The 18,519-nt window shown below is 43.6% G+C and overlaps 1 protein-coding gene across 12 annotated transcripts in view; it reads right to left on the reverse strand.

Annotated features, from left to right (window-relative positions):
* mtus1b (microtubule associated tumor suppressor 1b) overlaps window positions 1-18,519 on the reverse strand; it is a 42,608-nt gene that overhangs the window by 7,114 nt on the left and 16,975 nt on the right. For 10 of the 12 annotated variants that reach the window (XR_013450599.1, XR_013450597.1, XR_013450600.1 and 7 more), the window contains 4 exons: window positions 12,060-12,233; window positions 8,467-8,585; window positions 6,634-6,975; window positions 497-563 (listed from right to left, as the gene is read on the reverse strand). Coding sequence is in view for 8 of the 12 variants with exons in the window: in XM_078080191.1 (XP_077936317.1) it covers window positions 497-563; window positions 6,634-6,975; window positions 8,467-8,585; window positions 12,060-12,233 (702 nt within the window). In the remaining 4 variants the exon portion in view is untranslated. Of the gene's footprint in view, window positions 1-496; window positions 564-6,633; window positions 6,976-8,466; window positions 8,586-10,064; window positions 10,672-12,059; window positions 12,234-18,519 lie in introns of those variants that run through there. The other 2 variants (XM_040187038.2, XM_078080194.1) reach the window with 2 other exon arrangements.

The raw sequence follows: 18,519 nt of genomic DNA on the forward strand, positions 1-18,519 counted from the left end.
AACCGCAAGGTTGGTGGTTCGAGTCCCTGCTGCCCCATGTCTCAAGTCGAAGTGTCCCTGAGCAAGACACCTAACCCCCTAATTGCTCCCTGGGCAAAAATGTAAAAAAGCCATGGGTTTTATATTACACTTTAAGTGTAATGTAAGTCGCTTTGGATAAAAGCGTCAGCTAAATGACCTGTAATGTAATAATTATTTAGTACACAGAGTAATTATATCCAGTGGACAGAGTTCCGATCCCCAAATAGTCCATTATAAAGACATTTGTTATAACCATCAATGTACAGACCGCTAAACTACTTAGTCTCACAAAGAAAACAGTTTTCTAAACCTCTGCTTTATGTGTCCAATCAGCTGTGTGGGTGGACTTTTCCATTCTGTATGAATGAAGGAAGAGTTATTTTGTGAGAGGGCAAAACGCTGTAAAAAGTTTGACCTGATCATTAGTTAAATTGTGAAGATAGTGTGTGTGATGTGCACAGAGCTTGTCTCTTACCCAGCTCATCTCGGAGGTTCTCCAGTTCCAGTGACAAACCCTTCGTCTGCTTCTGGGCTTCCTCGCACTGAAAGACAATATAAAAAGCCCATTCAGTCTGATATGAGCACAAGTGTATCATATATACTCAACTTTCTCACTGTCACTTAAGGACACCTTCATATAACTATAAAGTGACCAGTGAAGGACTGAAGGACACACTGGCCTCATGTGACCATGTGTCATAATATAAAACACATATTACAGAAAGCATACGATTATATCTGGTCTTAAAACAATGAGGTAAATAATGTCCATCATGGGAAAAAACACCCAAACATGAACTATTCACATCATCAGCTGCTTTAACTGACCTGACAAAGTAAGGTAAGAACTTCCCAGAAAAAAAAGGTAAAGGCTGACAAAAGAATGTACAAAAGAAAATCTTGAAGAAAACTTCCTTGACCTGAAAGAACAGGATCTTACCATCAAAATATGATAATATTGTTTTTTCATTTCGACTCAGAGACTGAAACCAAGGAATGTCCTTGATATGCTTTATTTGACACTGATTTCATCACAAACATTGTAAGGCTGCCCACACTAGACGTAAACACGCATATAAAATTAAAGCTTCTTTGAGTATTGGAATCGTCCGTCCTCCTGCCTTCACACACACACACACACACACACACACACACACACACACACACACACACACAAAGTCCATCTGTGGTTTGAAGGGTCAATGAAGTGAAAGGACGAAAAGGAGGAACTGAGAGAAAATGTGAGCTGTTTAAAAATACAAGACATCCAATGCCTGGAGAAAAGATGATATTGGAAATAAAAGTTCACGCCTCGTTGTGGCCTAATTGTAAAATTTCGGAACTTTTCAAGACATTCATTATCCAAAGACAGTGTCATGTTTCTTTCAACAATTTGGACTGAAATCCAACAGCTGCTGATCAATGTGTGAAAATATATATGGCTAGCTTCCTTTAAAGTGACCTGATTGCTAAAACACTTCCTAAGTCCTGACTTCTTTGAGTTGATACAAAGATTAACAGAGGTAAGAAGGAGACAGAAAAGAGCAGCAGTAGATGTAAAGCGGTAAAACCATGTACACACACACCTTGCGTTTGTCCTGGCGGCGATATGGGGGCGCCTTGTTGGACTTTACATGGGTCTTGCTGGCCGTGGAGCCCATGTCCCGGTGAACGAGGACAAACACACCCTCTATCTCCAGTGGAAAACCCACACACTCTGCTCTACTGCGGAATGTGAAGCCCTCTCTCTTTCAGTTACTAACTTCCACTCCCACTCTACCTGTTTACCACCCTCCTCCTTCCATCTGTATCTCCTCCTCCTGCCTGAATACGCTACAATGGAGCAATGAATTAACGATATCTCTGCCCCTTCTTCTTCTTATCTTTCTTCTTATCTCCCTTTCGCTTGTTCCCTATCAGTTGTTGACACAGACATGTGGTGGCTCTGCATTAAAGTCATGCCTTTCTTGCCTTTACTCATATCCTTTCTAATTCTTCATCATTAAATATTTCTCTATTTAAAGCTTTTGTTAAAAAAAGTATTACATTACATTACATTACATGTCATTTAGCAGACGCATTTATCCAAAGCGACGTACAATAAGTGCATTCAACCATAGGGTACAAACTCAGGAGAACAAGAAACAAGAAAGTGCAATTTCCTCAAATAAGCCAATTTACAATTTGCTATAGATGAGTGACGTTACAAGTACAATTTAAGTGCTACAATTTGTTAGTCTTTAGTCGAGGTAGAGTCTGAAGAGGTGTGTCTTTAGTTTGCGGCGGAAGATGTGAAGGCTCTCTGTGGTCCTGATGTCTTCAGAGAGCTCGTTCCACCATTTCGGCGCAAGGACAGCGAAGAGTCGAGATCTAGTCGTATTGAAGTAGTTAAATGATTAATTTGAACTATACTTGTTTTAGGGTGTCCTGACGTTCTCTACAGCTTTTGCTTCCATGTATGTTTGCCAACTCAGAAAACACTCACACTCAAGTGCAAAAAATAGAATGTTAAGAAGCGCTGAAAACTTTAGACCAGGAAGGTACCGTAATACTAGAGTTAAGTAGGTCTACAGATAAACACAGCCGCCCAAATTAAAGCCCCAACACCTTTGGCTCAACTAAAGCTCCACCCTTGGGATGATAATGTGCAGTTTATATTCAACAGTCACCTTTCAAGTGTGTAGGATAGATTAGATAGCATTGGTATTTGTGCTTTAGATAAAACCCCAAAAGCACACAACACACACACACACACACACACACACACACACACACACACACACACATAATCGCGTCATGCATTTCAAAGAGCTTCAGGGCTTGAACTGCAGCTGTTGCATTCCTCCACTCCTCCCTTTTTCTCGTCACTCCCCTTCCCCTCCACTATTCCACCGGGCCATCTATCAAATCAAATAACCTGGGCTGGAACCCCCCAAATCAGCAGTATTGACCTAAAAAGTAAAGTTAGAGAGAATTTCTAGAAGCAAAGGTCAGGTACATTACAAGGTTTACAACTTCGGGGGGGTAGTAGTACTAGTAGTCAGGCCAATGGTTCGGCCGACCGGGGTGGGGGGTTGTCTCACCCTGCAGGGGGGGGGCGCCCCCGTTCTAATGGTAGGAGAAACCTTTTAATGTTATTAAATATGGATGGAGTTGTATCAACATTTGCATGTAATCAATATACAACTGACAAATCACATACATTTAGTATGATTCAAATACTTAGAATGTAAATATGCAATATAATGTTATCTCATTAGCTAAATAAAAGTAGGGCAGTACTACAAAGTGAGAGAAAATAAATCAAATCAATTGTACATGTTCAAATGAAGTGCTTCAATTTAAAAGAATAAAAACAATTAAGAAAAGCTTTTCTTTTTCACATTTGAACTGGACAGTCTCAGACAATTATAAATGATACATCTAACACATGAGCAGTGGGAGCATTGAGCTCTATCTTGTTATGCCAAGATTGGAAACCTGGGCGTGAATCTCTCTTTTCATGTGGACGTGGTCATAATGACGTTTCAACGGTTTCTGAGCATACATAGATAGGACTATTTTAGTGCTCCAGTGGGAAGTGGGAACAAGCACGTCCATTCTGGATTAAATGCTCGACTTTCAGCCAGTGTTGCCACAGTTACTTTGAAAAGTTACTTCTGTTTTACTGATTACTCCTTTAAAAAGTAACTGAGTTACTTTACAGATGACTTGATTTTAAAAGTAACTAAGTAAGTAAGTAACTCGTCTTTTTCTCAAATTTCGCTAACGTTATGTGTCTTTTTCTTACTTCCGTATTTTTATTTGGAATTTGCCGATATCTCTCTCATCTGTGCGCGACTCAGTTGGTCGAGTGGTATCACGTGGGATGGCGTAACTCGAATGCTATTGGTCTGTGCTTAAGTTTAAGCCACTACCGCAAAGACTATCAGAGCTGCGGCGGTTAAAGTGTCAGGTTTAATAACCGTCTGTTTTAGCTTTAGGTCGGATCCGGATGGGAAGGCTTCACGGTTCGGACCCGGACCGCGCTCTGCCAGTTAGTGACGTCTGCCAAATGCTCTACGCCAGATGCTATTCAATTCACAATGCAAAACTTACAAAATGCGCTGCTGGGAAACATCCACATTCCTCAGTATACATAAAACCCATTATAATCAAGTTATTTATCAGCTAATCACATACACACATTGCTGTATGTGGGCAGGGTCGTTCCTGATGATATTATTGGACAGATACTGTGCTGCTTTCCTTCAGAGAGAGAGATGTAGGCAAGTATTATCCGTCATTCGCTTCTCATGCACTCGTCGAGGACAAGTGTGGGTGTGCCTTAAGTTTATTTCAAATTTTCAGTATCTTCAAACCAAGAAGTAATGCAGTATTTTTTTATGATTCTGACTACAGTGGTCGAGTGGTTACAGTGGTTACTTAACCCTTATATTTGGCTATTTGGTGCTGTCCAGTAAATAATGTGGAACCTGTGGAATTAGGAGAGACGGCATCCATCCCACTTTGGATGGAGCAGAACTCATTTCAATGAATCTGACCTCAATGTTTCTCAGTGGACCTAATCCATGACCCAGTTCAGACCAGTAAACAGAGTTTGCACTTCTCTGCGCTTCCATCCGAGCAAAACATAATAAACCCCCTAGAGATTGTGTCTGCCCCACGGCCACTGAAGTTATTCAAATCAAAGGTAAACAACCTAGGAGTTCAACTAAATAACTTTACCAAAGTTAAAACCAATAACGCAACAAAATAGGATAATTAAAGGTGCAATCTTAAATAATAAATCTCTGTCATCTAAAGTTGTAATATTAGTTTAATTAATATATCAGCATATTGATCTATTTTTTCTTACTGAAAAAACGCTGTCAAATGGAGAATATGTCAGTTTAAAAAAAAGCAACTCCTCCATGTCATGTTAATGCTAATATTCCGGAGCACAGGCATTTAAAAGACATTCCACACTCTTTTGTCGGACTATTGTCTGAGAATTTTTGAATTCCTACTACCGGAATGTGCTCTTCTTGGCAAGGGTTTCAACGGTCAATGCTTATCAGATAGCAGTAGCTACGTTTAAAGGGGTAATTCTTCTGCTGTCAGTTCAGTATCATGTCTCAAGATATAAGATATAAGAGGGTTATACGAGGGTTTGCTCCTTCGTATAACCCTCAAACCCACAAGTTTGAACGGTTTTGGCGATACACCTGTTTAGAAGAATCTAGACCAATTTGGTGAGGCCCACTTCAATATATAAAGAAGGCTCTCTGTATATGTTTTTTTTTTACATGTAAAAAGACGTCCGCCTTATTGTTATTGTGGTGTGGTGCTACAGCAGAAGAAATAGACCCATCCCCAGTAAATGATGATGCAGATCCCCCTTATTTACTGAAACATTGTTACTATTTGTTGGGTAACCCTCTCTGTTGGAATCCAACATACTAAACATATTTGAAAAATAAGGCTGAACCTACTACTAAAAGAGACATTTTTCTTCCCGTCGGCAGTCGGGCTCATTAACAGAGCCCGGTCCCCCCACTGACTGACTATGACATTACACCGGTCACTCTGCTTCATACTGCACATGTCACTTTAACTGTAATTTCTCACTCGTCACTTTGTCGTCACTCGTCACTTTGTCGTCACTCGTCACTTTGTCACTTGTTCGATAGTGCACTTTATTTTTAATTTTTAACTTTAACTTTATTCTTATTTTATACTAACCCATAGCCTTATTCTACTAACCCATTGCATTAGCATTTTATTTTATTTTATTACTTGTGCACTGCTGTCTTGTTGTCTATTGTTACACTGTCTACTGTCACGCACCAACCGCGAAGACAAATTCCTTGTATGTTTGACATTGAGAAATAACATAAATGATAGATGAACATACATGACAGCACAACAAACTGGACCCAGTTTATTGTGGTATAAGGAAAATAAAATACTATTGATTTATTTGGTGTGTCAGTAAACTTGACAAGAATCCCCCCACTAAAACACAAAAAAAATCTTAAGTAACATTTAACATTTAACAACATGAACTAATCATCTTGCCATTGAAACAGGTATAGTAACTAATGTTGCTCCTACTGGATACCACAGTGAAATCCTTGCATTTCCTCGCTCACTGTTGATGTTCTGAAACACATATGCGGTCCAAATGATTTTTGGAGGTCCTAACTGACCGACCACAGTGTGTTTGTAAAAAGCAGACAACCTCAATTATGATGTGTCCTTGGCAAGACTCACGCATTCAATGTATCATCTAACGAGCTAAGTGATGTTGTCATTATCCAAGTCTCAAAATACTCAAACAACAGTTACCTCTCACACCTTTTATCTGGGAAGTAGGAACTCATGGTTTGTTTCATTAAAAAAACTACCAAACCCAGCTATTGTAAAACATCACCACCAACAGCAGCACTGGATTATTGCCATTGCTATTTGACACACAGTCACACAGTGTGCTGCTTCTTTGCACAGTAGACACTCTTATGTAAAATAACAATGCGTAAAACATCTGTTCCCCTCAAAATATTATAATATATATATTAGAGTGGGAGTGTGTTTTTGGCTGTTTGGTAAACATAGAAATGAGCGGAATACCTCACTGAATAGTTGTTGGATAACTATAGCCAGAGCCTCCACTCTCCTATTCCCCTGGACAACCAGTTTCCTCAGCCGGTTGATGGCTAGGTTCTTCTTCTCAGGAAGCTCTTTGCTCTGGTTTTGTTTGGCAGTGACCATCCAGTCCACCACAACAGCCCCTGCTGCGCCACGCTTGGATGTATTCTGGAAGTGAGATGCTGTTCTGGGGCTGGATCTTGATTTTGCTTTTAACCCAAGACCAGATGCGCCAGTGGAGCCTGAGCCAGTGTTGGTGGTTTCAGGGGTTGGTACTGGGAGAACTGCCATCACTGTTGTGTTAGCCTTTACCACATCTGGTACCTACCAAGACAAAGTACCACATATTGTCTTCATTAAAGAATATAATAAGAATAATTGATACAATTTCAGAAGTAATATGAAAAAACAACTCAAATTACATTACATTTCATTTAGCTGACGCTTATATCCAAAGCGACGTACAATAAGTGCATTCAACCAAGAGGGTACAGACGCGACAACAAAAATCAAGAAAGCCAAAATACGAATGGGCTATAAGTAATTGTAAGTGCTCATAAAGTGCTAACTAGTCCAGGTACAGTCTAAAGAGGTGTGTTTTTTTCATTCCGCCATTTAGGAGTCAGGATCACATGTTGTGTGGATGAGTAGCTCTTTGTGAGGGAGCAACTGGATGTAGACTAGACCTAATCTGTTGGCCGCACCATACACAAACACCAATGTTGTGAAAGAGATGCAGGGAGCCACTGGTAACCAGTGAAGGGAGAGTACTGGTAATCAGTAAAGGGCAGTGTGGGTGAATTTGGGTAGGTTGAAGACCAGTCAAGCTGCTCCATTCTCAATGAGCCACATCTGATGTTTTACTTCCAATGCAAAAAAAAAAGAAATAATTACATTTTGAAATTCATTACTTGCGATTAAATACGATTAAAAGATTTTCTACTATAAATCAACGAGTAATCACTTTAGTGAGCGTATATTTGTTTAATTGTATAACGCAAAACTCGACACATTTGATAAGGCAGGACTCCACCGAGTGGAAGACGTTGAACTAGCAATCTCCCGACATTCAGCCAGGACGTTTTCCAAACCCCTGTTTTTTAGGAATACAGTGGTGGTCCTCTGCAGACTGTGTGCCGCGCAGGGCAGATGTTGAGATGGAGGTAGCCGAGGAGCGACCAACATATTACGGGCACTATCAGTCCTAAAGTGTTGCGTTTGGCAGTCACCCCCCTCTGTTTGACACGGGGAGGAATTCTGCACAGTTCTTCTGATTGTTTTACTTCCAATGCCACAAGCTCTCTTTATCTTAAACTACCGTCTCGGTCTCTTCGATCTAACTGACTGAAGCATGAGGCGGTTTCAGGGGGCAGGAGTCAACGCATGTAAACATGCGGCTGTAAACAAAGCTGTGGTAAAATGTTTAATTTGGCCACAATAATCTCACAGATTAACACTTTGATAGCCCTGGTATAAGTGTCATTAGCTATTATATTGTAACACATTTTGGTACTTTCTGTGGGCAACTAATTGGTTGCTTAAACTTTTATCCATTTTCTAAAATTCTTTAGCAAAACCTTAGAACTCATTAGCATGACAAATTGCAGTTACTTTGACACCACCTAGACAAACTGCTGGGACACAAGGATTAAGGATGATAGAATATCTTGTGGATGACTGCTCTAAACTTCCTGTCAAACAACATGCCTTATACTTCCTTACATCAATTAGTCTACTCTGAAATATTCTCTAATGTAGTGTCTTTCTCATGACTAATAGTTGCATCTTAAAACTTTAGAGAAGAAGAGGACATACCAGTTCTGGTGGAGGATGCTGTTTTCTCTCGCTGTTTCCTCCTGCTGGTGCTGCTGCCAGTGAGCTGCTGTTGGTGTTTGTGGGTCTTGCTGGAGCCTCCTGAGGCTTGTTTTTGTCCACTGCAAGAAAACGGCAAACTCTGAGCGTGCGTGTAGCTGGTACAACATGTAACATAGTGTCCACACACACACACACACCCACACACACACAGAATACTCACTCAGCCCACCAACAGAATAGAACACAGAATAAAGAAAAAAGGAAGCACATGAACACATACAAGTGTGAGTCAGTCATGATTGGACTACCACAACACCTGTAAACAGAAAACAAAACCTCAACACTCACACATTGTTGTTTCATGTATCTGCTCTGGTAAATGAGAATACACCCTACTGACTGCACAGGGCTGAGGCAGATGCATCATGGAATGACTGTTGATAGTGTGTGTGTTTGTGTATGACCTCGGGGCTGCATTAAGGAGTGCATTACCAGAGATAAAGCTATTAGAGAGTCAGAGAGGGATCAATACACTTCTTTTCTGTCTCCTCTGCTCTCAGATCCTTCACTTCTTCTTTCCCTGATATTTGTCATGGGTTGCCAAATTGAAATACAATCAATAAAGTTAACAAAAAAAGACATAAAAAATATAAAAAATAAACATCAAATAAAACACTTTAAAAATACATAGATATGTAGATGTAGATATAACTGAAGGAGATGGTGGTGGCAATCAGAGTATGGTGCAAAGCATTGGTCACTTGGCTGAGGAGACTGCTTTTCAAGAAAGATCTGCCAGATTCTGGACAATATTAGAAAGAGCAACCATCATCTTTACATACATAATGCTGTCTTTGTAATGATGACAGGCAAGATCGCTCTTTTTTTATGAGGCTGAAGAATTTGGCCGATAGTTTGATAAATGTTATCACCTTCCAGGCTTGTTCATATTTCTGGATTAATGATCAGATGGTTTTTATTGCTGCTAATATTGATTTTGAAATGGTAAATATATAATCTATCGAGATGTAAGTTGTTGTAATAAAACCTGTCATCCCGAGATGTTACAAGCCTTCCAAAAAAAGCAGCGTTTTAATAGTGAAATAATCGAAGTCAGCTAGTTTGTTAATGAAAGTGAGTCACATGCTCTGTGCCTCTCTACGCATGAGTAGAATGAGAAAAGAACTAAAAGAACCCCCAGACACAGCTCTTTATCGTGCCACTGCTCAAGCTCTCATGCAGAAAGCTTTCAGACAGACTAGTCTACACACAACATGTGTTAATACAAGTGAAGCCATGAGTGTAACCCTCTATATGCCGACTATGGTAGCTGCCTGCGTGGCCCCCACACTAGTCACGATACAGAGGCAACAATGGCTGTCGACACCATCGTGGAAAACAAGATTAGCCGGTGGTGTGAGGGCGAATTGGCCTTTGGGGATGATCTAGAATCAGCCATTCTCTTCACTAGACTAAAGAGGAGGAAGACAAATTGAAAAGAAGAATGAAGTGATATGAAAATTGGTAGATAATGATATATATATATATATATATATATGGGCGATGGGTGGACATGGAGAGCAGGAACATATCCAGACCTGTGTGGAAGACGACTGTGCTCTTCTTGCATCTTGGCAGCAGCTGAAGGTTCCGGAAAAGTCCTTTGGCTGTCAGCTTTACATGGAAATTGGAAAGTGACAGTCTGGGGGACCAAAACATTGTCTCCTTTTATCTTCAAACAGGATTTGAATTGTCTTTCCTTTGTTGTCCTTCACCGTTGTCCAGGTGATGGTGAATCATCCGGGGATCAAAGATAGAGAGAACGAGGGAGGCAGTACTTGCATGTGTGTGTGTGTGTGTGTGAGAGGGAAAATACCCATGGCGCGTATGATTAGGAATCCATCTCTGCTGTTATGTGCAAAAAAAACAGTGATCCATCCAATGCGGTCTACCGCTTTCCCTAAACAAACACACGCTTGGTGGTTGGATAAAGACGAGCATCAGCACACTCCTTCTGTTTTACTGCCGTTTGAAAAGCTCAGTGAATTACCACTCCACGCACACACACACACACACACACAAGAAAGAGGGATGCTGCAGAGGAGGAAGGGGAGTGGGTGGGATTTGAATAATCTGTGTCGCTGCTTGGCTGGCCCGCACCCTCCCTCTTCCTTCTCCCCCTCCTTCTTCCATTCCTTGCTTGCTTGTCCCCCTTGCTCCCTCAGTCAGTCCGTCACTCTATCATTACTCTCATTAGTTGATCTGTTCTTAATACTCTGTTCCTCTCTCTGCCTTTCATTTGAATGAGATACATGGCAAAGATGAATCAAATTAGATCTGAGAGGAAGGGAGGAGCCTCTCTCATTCACACACATACATACAGAGACACATGCAAATGTGTGTCTTCATCTCTCCGTGGCAGGTGGTACTCTCATAACAAATACATAGTTTTAGAATGCATTGTCAGGATAAAAGAAGAACTGCATGCATTTAGTTATCAAAGGTATTAGTAAGGATCAAATGCACTGAAAAGGTTTCACAGTGGCCATATGGAGCAATGGAGCTTGGCCCCACCATGAGCGACGGAAAAAAAATAGCTGTTTATTATTTTAAAAATACATTTTACAAATAGTCAATATTTGTGTTTTTGTGCTTTTGAAACGTGGATTATATACCCGGTAATATTTGTAAATTGAGATATCTGCGCAAAATGTATGCTTTTCCTGCACGTCCTCTCCGCATGTCTCAGCTGGGCTCGACACGGTCCCAAAGCGTCTAAGTCAACCAATCACTGATGAAGTTAATGAGTGACATTATTATTTCAGCGTCCTAAAATGCATTGAGTTTTGGGCCCTTCGCCGCCCCGCGCGGCGCTTTCGTCAGGACGAGTCTCCGACGTGCCATTTAACAACATAACGAGAACGACCACCGGCAGTGTCCTTCCAAGAAGACCTAACCCAAACTATACGAGAGAAGAACTTTGTCGAACCCAGATCAGCCTGACCTCACGATCAGACGACGGGCCGGCGTGAAAGGGAAGCCGCAGATATATGACCCTTCTGTAGTGACTTCAATACCGGGATGTTTAGCTAGCTAGTTAGCCACATGCTAACGGCGTATATTTGCGCACCGTGCGTATGACGCTGCCTTGTTAAAGTTAACATCGCTACCAAGCCAACGCACACAGGATTGCGTGAGGACACACAAGCGGGACATGGATGAAACCAGGCACATTTTATACAAAATAATTCATTGCGTGAAGTTTTGTGGGGCTTTTGAGTTGGTCTTTCCTCAACACAGTGATCGGGTGTTTCTCTAACAAACCAGGTTCATAGGTGCATCTCAATATATACATGTTCTAATAGATTAGATTATTTATATAAATCTATTTATATTGTAATATATTTATACTTTAAAATAATATATTTATTGTATGATATTTATAATAGTTGCGCTATGATAGTTATATAATTTTATCCTCTGGGGTATCTTCAAAAAAACGAACTAAAAAAGCAAGATGATGTCGGGGACATTATTGTAATACATTGTGCTACCAACACACAAAATGAATACACAAACAGACAGCCTCTCACCTGTGCTGTTTATTCGAGTGAGTCTTGCAGAACTGCTTCTTTGCAAAGCACACTGGGCTGCCTGCTTTGTCAGGCCGTGATTGGCAACAGGACCTGTCTTTTCCGCTGGTTGATGAGCAGCTGCTGTCTTATTAGCTTTGTTGTTATTGGTGACTGTTGGGGCCTTCAGCAGACCTGTGAAGAGGACACAGAACGGATCAAAGCCCACCAAAGAACCTCTCTAAAATGTTTTGTGTCGCTAGCTAGATGTTGATGCTTAAGCTTTCCCGCTGCAGTTAGTTCCATTGTAAAAGCAATTAACCCTGAACAACTAAAAAGAGGAACACAAGATTTAAATTCGGAGAAGCCAAGATAATGACCGGAATATTTGTACTTTATTTGTATTTATACATCATTATCTTGTTCAAATATACTGTATAGACAGAAAGGCTAAATGGTCACTGGAGTTGTAATTGTATAGGACTAGTCTTCCAACAACTCAAAGAGCTTTCACACTACGTGTCATCATTCACCGAATCACCCGTCAACTGTGAGTTGTTCCGGGGATCTAACTGCCGATCCTCTGATTGAAGGTTATGTTAGTGCCATTTTCCATGTGGTAATTTAGATTTAGATTGATATTATTTTGATTCATGTTTATCCATCCATCCATCCATTTTCAATCGCTTATCCGGGGTCGGGTCGCGGGGGCAACAGCTCCAGCAGAGGACCCCAAACTTCCCTTTCCCGGGCCACATCTACCAGCTCTGACTGGGGGATCCCAAGGCGTTCCCAGGCCAGTGCAGAGATATAATCTCTCCACCTAGTCCTGGGTCTTCCCCGGGGCCTCTTCCCAGCTGGCCGTGCCTGGAACACCTCCCTAGGGAGGCGCCCAGGGGGCATCCTTACCAGTTTGCCCAAACGACCTCAACTGGCTCCTTTCGACGCAAAGGAGCAGCGGCTCTGCTCCGAGCTCCTCGCGAATGGCTGAGCTTCTCACCCTATCCCTAAGGGAGACGCCAGCCACTCTCCTGAGGAAACCCATTTCGGCCGCTTGTACCCGTGACTTAGTTCTTTCGGTCATGACCCATCCTTCATGACCATAGGTGAGGGTAAGAACGAAGATTGACCGGTAGATCGAGAGCTTTGCCTTCCGGCTCAGCTCTCTTTTCGTCACAACGGTGCGGTAAAGCGAGTGCAATACCCCCCCCGCTACTCCGATTCTCTCACACTCCATCTTCCCCTCATTCGTGAAAAAGACCCCGAGGTACTTAACTCCTTCACTTGGGGTAAGGACACATTCCCTACCTGGAGTAGGCAATCCATCGGTTTCCTGCTGAGAACCATGGCCTCCCGACCGCTTCACACTCAACTGCGAAACGCTCCAGTGAGAGTTGGAGGTCACAGACGGAAGATGCCATCAGGACCACATCATCTGCAAAAAGCAGCGATGAGATCCGCAGCCCCCCGAACTGTAGACCCTCCTCCCCCCGACTACGCCTCAATATCCTGTCCATGAAAACCACAAACAAGATTGGTGACAAGGCGCAGCCCTGGCGAAGGCCAATCCCCACCGGAAACGCCTTCGACTTACTGCCGAGCACCCGAACACAGCTCTCGCTTTGGGCGTACAAGGATTGGATGGCCCCAAGCAAGGACCCCCTCACCCCGTACTCCCGCAGCACCTCCCACAGTTTCTCTCGGGGGACCCGGTCATACGCCTTCTCCAAGTCCACAAAACACATGTAGACTGGATGAGCATACTCCCAAGCCCCCTCTATGATCCTGGAAAGAGTGAAGAGCTGGTCCGTTGTTCCACGACCAGGACGAAAACCGCATTGTTCCTCTTCAATCCTTGGTTCGACTATCGGCCGAACCCTCCTTTCCAGCACCTTAGAGTAGACTTTACCCGGGAGGCTGAGTAGTGTGATACCCCTGTAATTGGCACACACTCTCTGGTCCCCCTTTTTGAAGAGGGGTACCACCACCCCGGTCTGCCACTCTTTTGGCACTGTCCCAGACTTCCACGCAATGTTAAAGAGGCGTGTCATCCAAGACAACCCCCCAACACCCATTGCTTTTAGCATCTCTGGACGGATCAATCCCCGGGGCTTTGCCACTGCGGAGTTGTTTGACTACCTCAGTGACCTCCACAAGGCCAATTGACGATGACTCTCCTCCACCTCCAGCTCCGCCTCTACCAAAGAGGGCGTAGTAGTTGGGTTCAGGAGTTCCTCAAAGTGTTACTTCCACCGCCCGATAACCTCCTCAGTCGCGGTCAACAGGGTCCCATCCTTACTGTACACAGCTTGGATGGTTCCCCGTTTCCCCCTGCTGAGGTGCCGGATGGTCTTCCACAAGCACTTTGGTGCCGACCGAAAGTCCTTCTCCATAGTTACCCCGAACTCCTCCCATACTCGCTGCTTTGCCTCCATCACGGCAGAGGCTGCTGCCCTTCGAGCCTGTCGGTACCTTGCAACTGCCTCCGGAGTCCCACCGGATATCATAACCCGGAAGGCCTCCTTCTTCAGTCGGGCGGCTTCCCTGACCACCGGTGTCCACCACGGGGTTCGAGGGTTACCGCCCCTTGATGTACCTAAGACCTTGAGGCCACAAATCACTGCCGCGGTTTCAGCAATGGAGGTTTTGAACATACACCACTCTGGTTCAACGTCCCCTACCTCCACAGGAATGTGAGAGAAGCTCCGCCGGAGGTGTGAGTTGAAAATCTTTTGGACCGGGGCCTCCTCCAGACGTTCCCAGTTCACCCTCACTACACGCTTGGGTTTACCGGGTCTGTCCCGAGTCCTCCCCCATCCTCTGACCCAGCTCACAACCAGATGGTGATAAGTTGACAGCTCTGCCCCTCTCTTTACCCGAGTGTCCAGAACATGCGGCCTCAGATCAGACGATCCGATTACAAAATCGATCATTGATCTTTGGCCTAGGGTGCTCTGGTACCACGTACACTTATGAACATCCTTATGTTCGAACATGGTGTTTGTTATGGACAATGCGTGACTGGCACAGAAGTCCAGTAACAAACACCCGCTCGGGTTCAGATCAGGGAGGCCATTCCTCCCAATCACGCCTCTCCAGTTATCTCCATCGTCGCCCACGTGCGCATTGAAGTCTCCCAGTAGGACTATGGAGTCCCCTACTGGAGCCCAATGCAGGACTCCATTCAGGGTCTCCAAAAAGGCTGAATACTCTGAGTTGCTATTTGGTGCATATGCACAGACAACAGTCAGAGTTTTCCCCCCACCACCCGAAGGCGTAGGGAGGCGACCCTTTTGTCCACCGGGGTAAACTCCAATGTAGCAGCACTCAGCCGGGGACTTATGAGTATCCCCACACCCGCCTGGCGCCTCACACCATGGGCCACTCCGGAGTGGAATAGAGTCCACCCCCTATCCAGGAGTGTAGTTCCAGAGCCGAGACTGTGCGTAGAGGTAAGCCCCACCAGATCCAACTGATAATGCTCCACCTCCCGCACAAGCTCCGGCTCCTTCCCCCCCAGAGAGGTTACGTTCCATGTCCCCAGAGCCAGCATCTGCCGCCCGGGTCTGTTCCGTCTAGACCCCCCCACTGTCACTGCCACCCTTGTAGCAGCGCACCCGATCTTCATGTTTAATGATGATTTATTATATCATGAGTATGATTACGCTATGATTACATCATTGTATCTATAATTTGCATGTTAGTTAATGCATGTTTAGTGTACATGCTTTGCTTGATACATAGGAGCGACGTGAGGGAGCGCACTGACTTATGACGTAAGGCACCCGTGCTTTGACGAAGCTAGAAACCCTGTGTAATTGTACACGGTGCAGATCTTTCAGTAAAGCGAACGGAGTAAACACACTGTTTTCTACCGTTGTTCAACACATTAAACACACGTAGACGCGTTCTTTCCGTTTTGGAGTGGTTAAATGAATGAAGAACTGAAGAAGCAACTGCCGAACGTAAGAAGGGAACTTTAGCCACTACATTAAGTAGAAAACAGTCGCCGAAAGCGAGACAAGATCATCTGAAGCTGAGGGAAGACGCGCGGGACACGAGTTGACAAGAGATAGCTTGCTGCAGCGACAACGTCGTGCACCCGACCGGATTTCCAGATGACTTCAACGATGATGGTTGAGTAAACAAGGAACAAAATTGAATGAATGGATAAGCTATAGCTGCAGACCTTGCTAGTCATGGTGAAATAAGGATAGTTCTGCCATCATAGTTGACGTAGTCAACGTGGCCGAGCTATTGCTACTAGCCAGTAGCCACACAGGACATTTTGCTAAAAGTGCTATTGCTAGCCAGTCAAATTAGCTCATAAGAAGCTCTCTGTAAATTCTCGAAATAAATACGGCTCTGAAATCTCATATTTGGAAAGCATCGATGTGCTTTGAGGTTAAAGGACTGTTAATCTGGATGTCAGAAGTTTGCAAGAGCTTGCTATAAGAGACTGTTCTAGCGTTAATAGCCAGCTGAAATGTCTGAGGAAGAAACTGAGATGGAGGGCAATGTCGAGCTAAACACGAAAAGAAGGATCAAGTTGACCACAAAGGCCTTAGAAGAGAAACTTGATAAACAGATGAATCTTAGGAAACGTGTGTTAGCACGCCTTGTCTCCAAAGCAGAGGAAATAGAAAACCTCATGAAAATCAAGTCCAACGCACTTCTGGTGGAAAATTCTTAGTGATTACTCAAAATTCCTGAATGAGTTTATTGAAGTAAATAATGTGGTTAGTAAACTGTTATCAGATGATGAAAGAAAAGCTGACCAGCTGTATTGGAGTGAGCCAAACCGCTCAAAGCATGAGAACTTTTTGATTAAATTGGAGCAGTGGATAATTAACGCAAAACGGCTTTTGGGACAGAGGATGTTGTATGTGTACAGACTGTTAAGCCCTCTGAGGCAAATTTGTAATTTGCGATTTTGGGCTATACAAAATAAAATGAATTGAATTGAATTTAATTGAATGGAGGTGCTAGACATCGAAACTGCTATTGCAGAGTCCACAGCAAAGCTACAGGTTCTGGAAGCTTACGACAACGAAAACTCTGACAACGACGGTATGAATTCTTACCTTGGCAAGAACGTGCCTACAGCAGCAATCGTTAAAACATCATGCTCCAGACGTCAAACCAAAGTCGACCAGCAGTTTTCCAGTTATCCAAGACAACGATGCATCTTACAGTCCAACTAGACACACGTCGTATGTGCAAGTGAGTAACGAAAGCGACAATAACACAAGTGCAAGTTGGAAGCGATGGAAGGCAAGTTGAACCAGACAAAGTGATATTGAACCAGAAGGATATCACCGAGATGTAAGTCACACAACAGAGACTAGCCAACCTACCTCAACGAGAAGTCCCTGTATTCAGTGGCGATCCTTTCGAGTTCCTGCCGTTCATGAGGGCATTTGAGCACATCATTCACAGTCGCACAGACAATGATGAAGACCGCTTATACTATCTTCAGAAATTCACCAGCGGCGAACCAAGAGAACTTGTGAGAAGCTGCCAACATATGAGCGCACAACACGGCTATATGGAAGCAAGAAAGCTCTTGAGCCATCACTTTGGCAACGAGCTCAAAATAGCTGCAGCCTACGCGGAGACGCCAAGTCACTTCACAGCTTCTCCATCTTTCTCACTGGATGCAACAATGTCATGAAGAGCATGGAATACCTCGAGGAGATGAACAGCTCAAGCAATCTTCGGATTGTCGTCTCAAAATTGCCCTTCAGACTTTGTGAAAGATGGAGAGTCATAGCTTTTGACATACAGGAAAGGGAAGGAAGAAGGGCATGGTTCTCAGATCTCGCGACATTCATCAACAGACAAGCAAAGATAGCTTCAGACCCACTGTTTCGTGATGTGAAAGAGTCCTTCGAAGTAAACGAAAAGGGCAAATTAAGCACTAGACCTACCAAAAGGGGTGGACCTAAAAGAACCACTGGCTTTGCTACAAGTGTTAAGCCAGACGGATGCCTCAGAACCAAGTAAAAACAAACAGACAAGCAACGCGTTTCAAGAGCCATGCCTGTACTGCAACAAAAGACACACCCTGAGCGCATGTAACAAAATAAGAAGTCAACAAGGAGAGAATCGAGTTCCTTAAAGGTAAAGGACTTTGTTTCGGGTACATGGGAAAGGACTGCAAAAGGAGAGCCACGTGTGAATTCTGCAGTAAGAAACACCCAAGCCTGCTTCATAGCAAAAGAGACGAGAGCACCGACCAAGAGAACATCAGACATGGGAGAGGTCAAAGCTCTACCAGTGTACACTCAACTTCTCAAGAAGACGAGTCAGCCAAGAGTGAAGTCACGGCAGTCACCGGGGACGGAGGCAGCGACTGTATCCTGTCTATCGTGCCTGTGCGCATCAAATCCAAGAAGAGCAACACGACAATAGAAACATACGCGTTCATGGACTCAGGAAGTTCTGCTACGTTTTGCTCCGAAAGGCCGATGAGACAGCT

The sequence above is a fragment of the Gasterosteus aculeatus genome, chromosome 9 (genome assembly GCF_964276395.1).
Source record: "Gasterosteus aculeatus chromosome 9, fGasAcu3.hap1.1, whole genome shotgun sequence".
NCBI classification, from domain to species: domain Eukaryota; kingdom Metazoa; phylum Chordata; class Actinopteri; order Perciformes; family Gasterosteidae; genus Gasterosteus; species Gasterosteus aculeatus.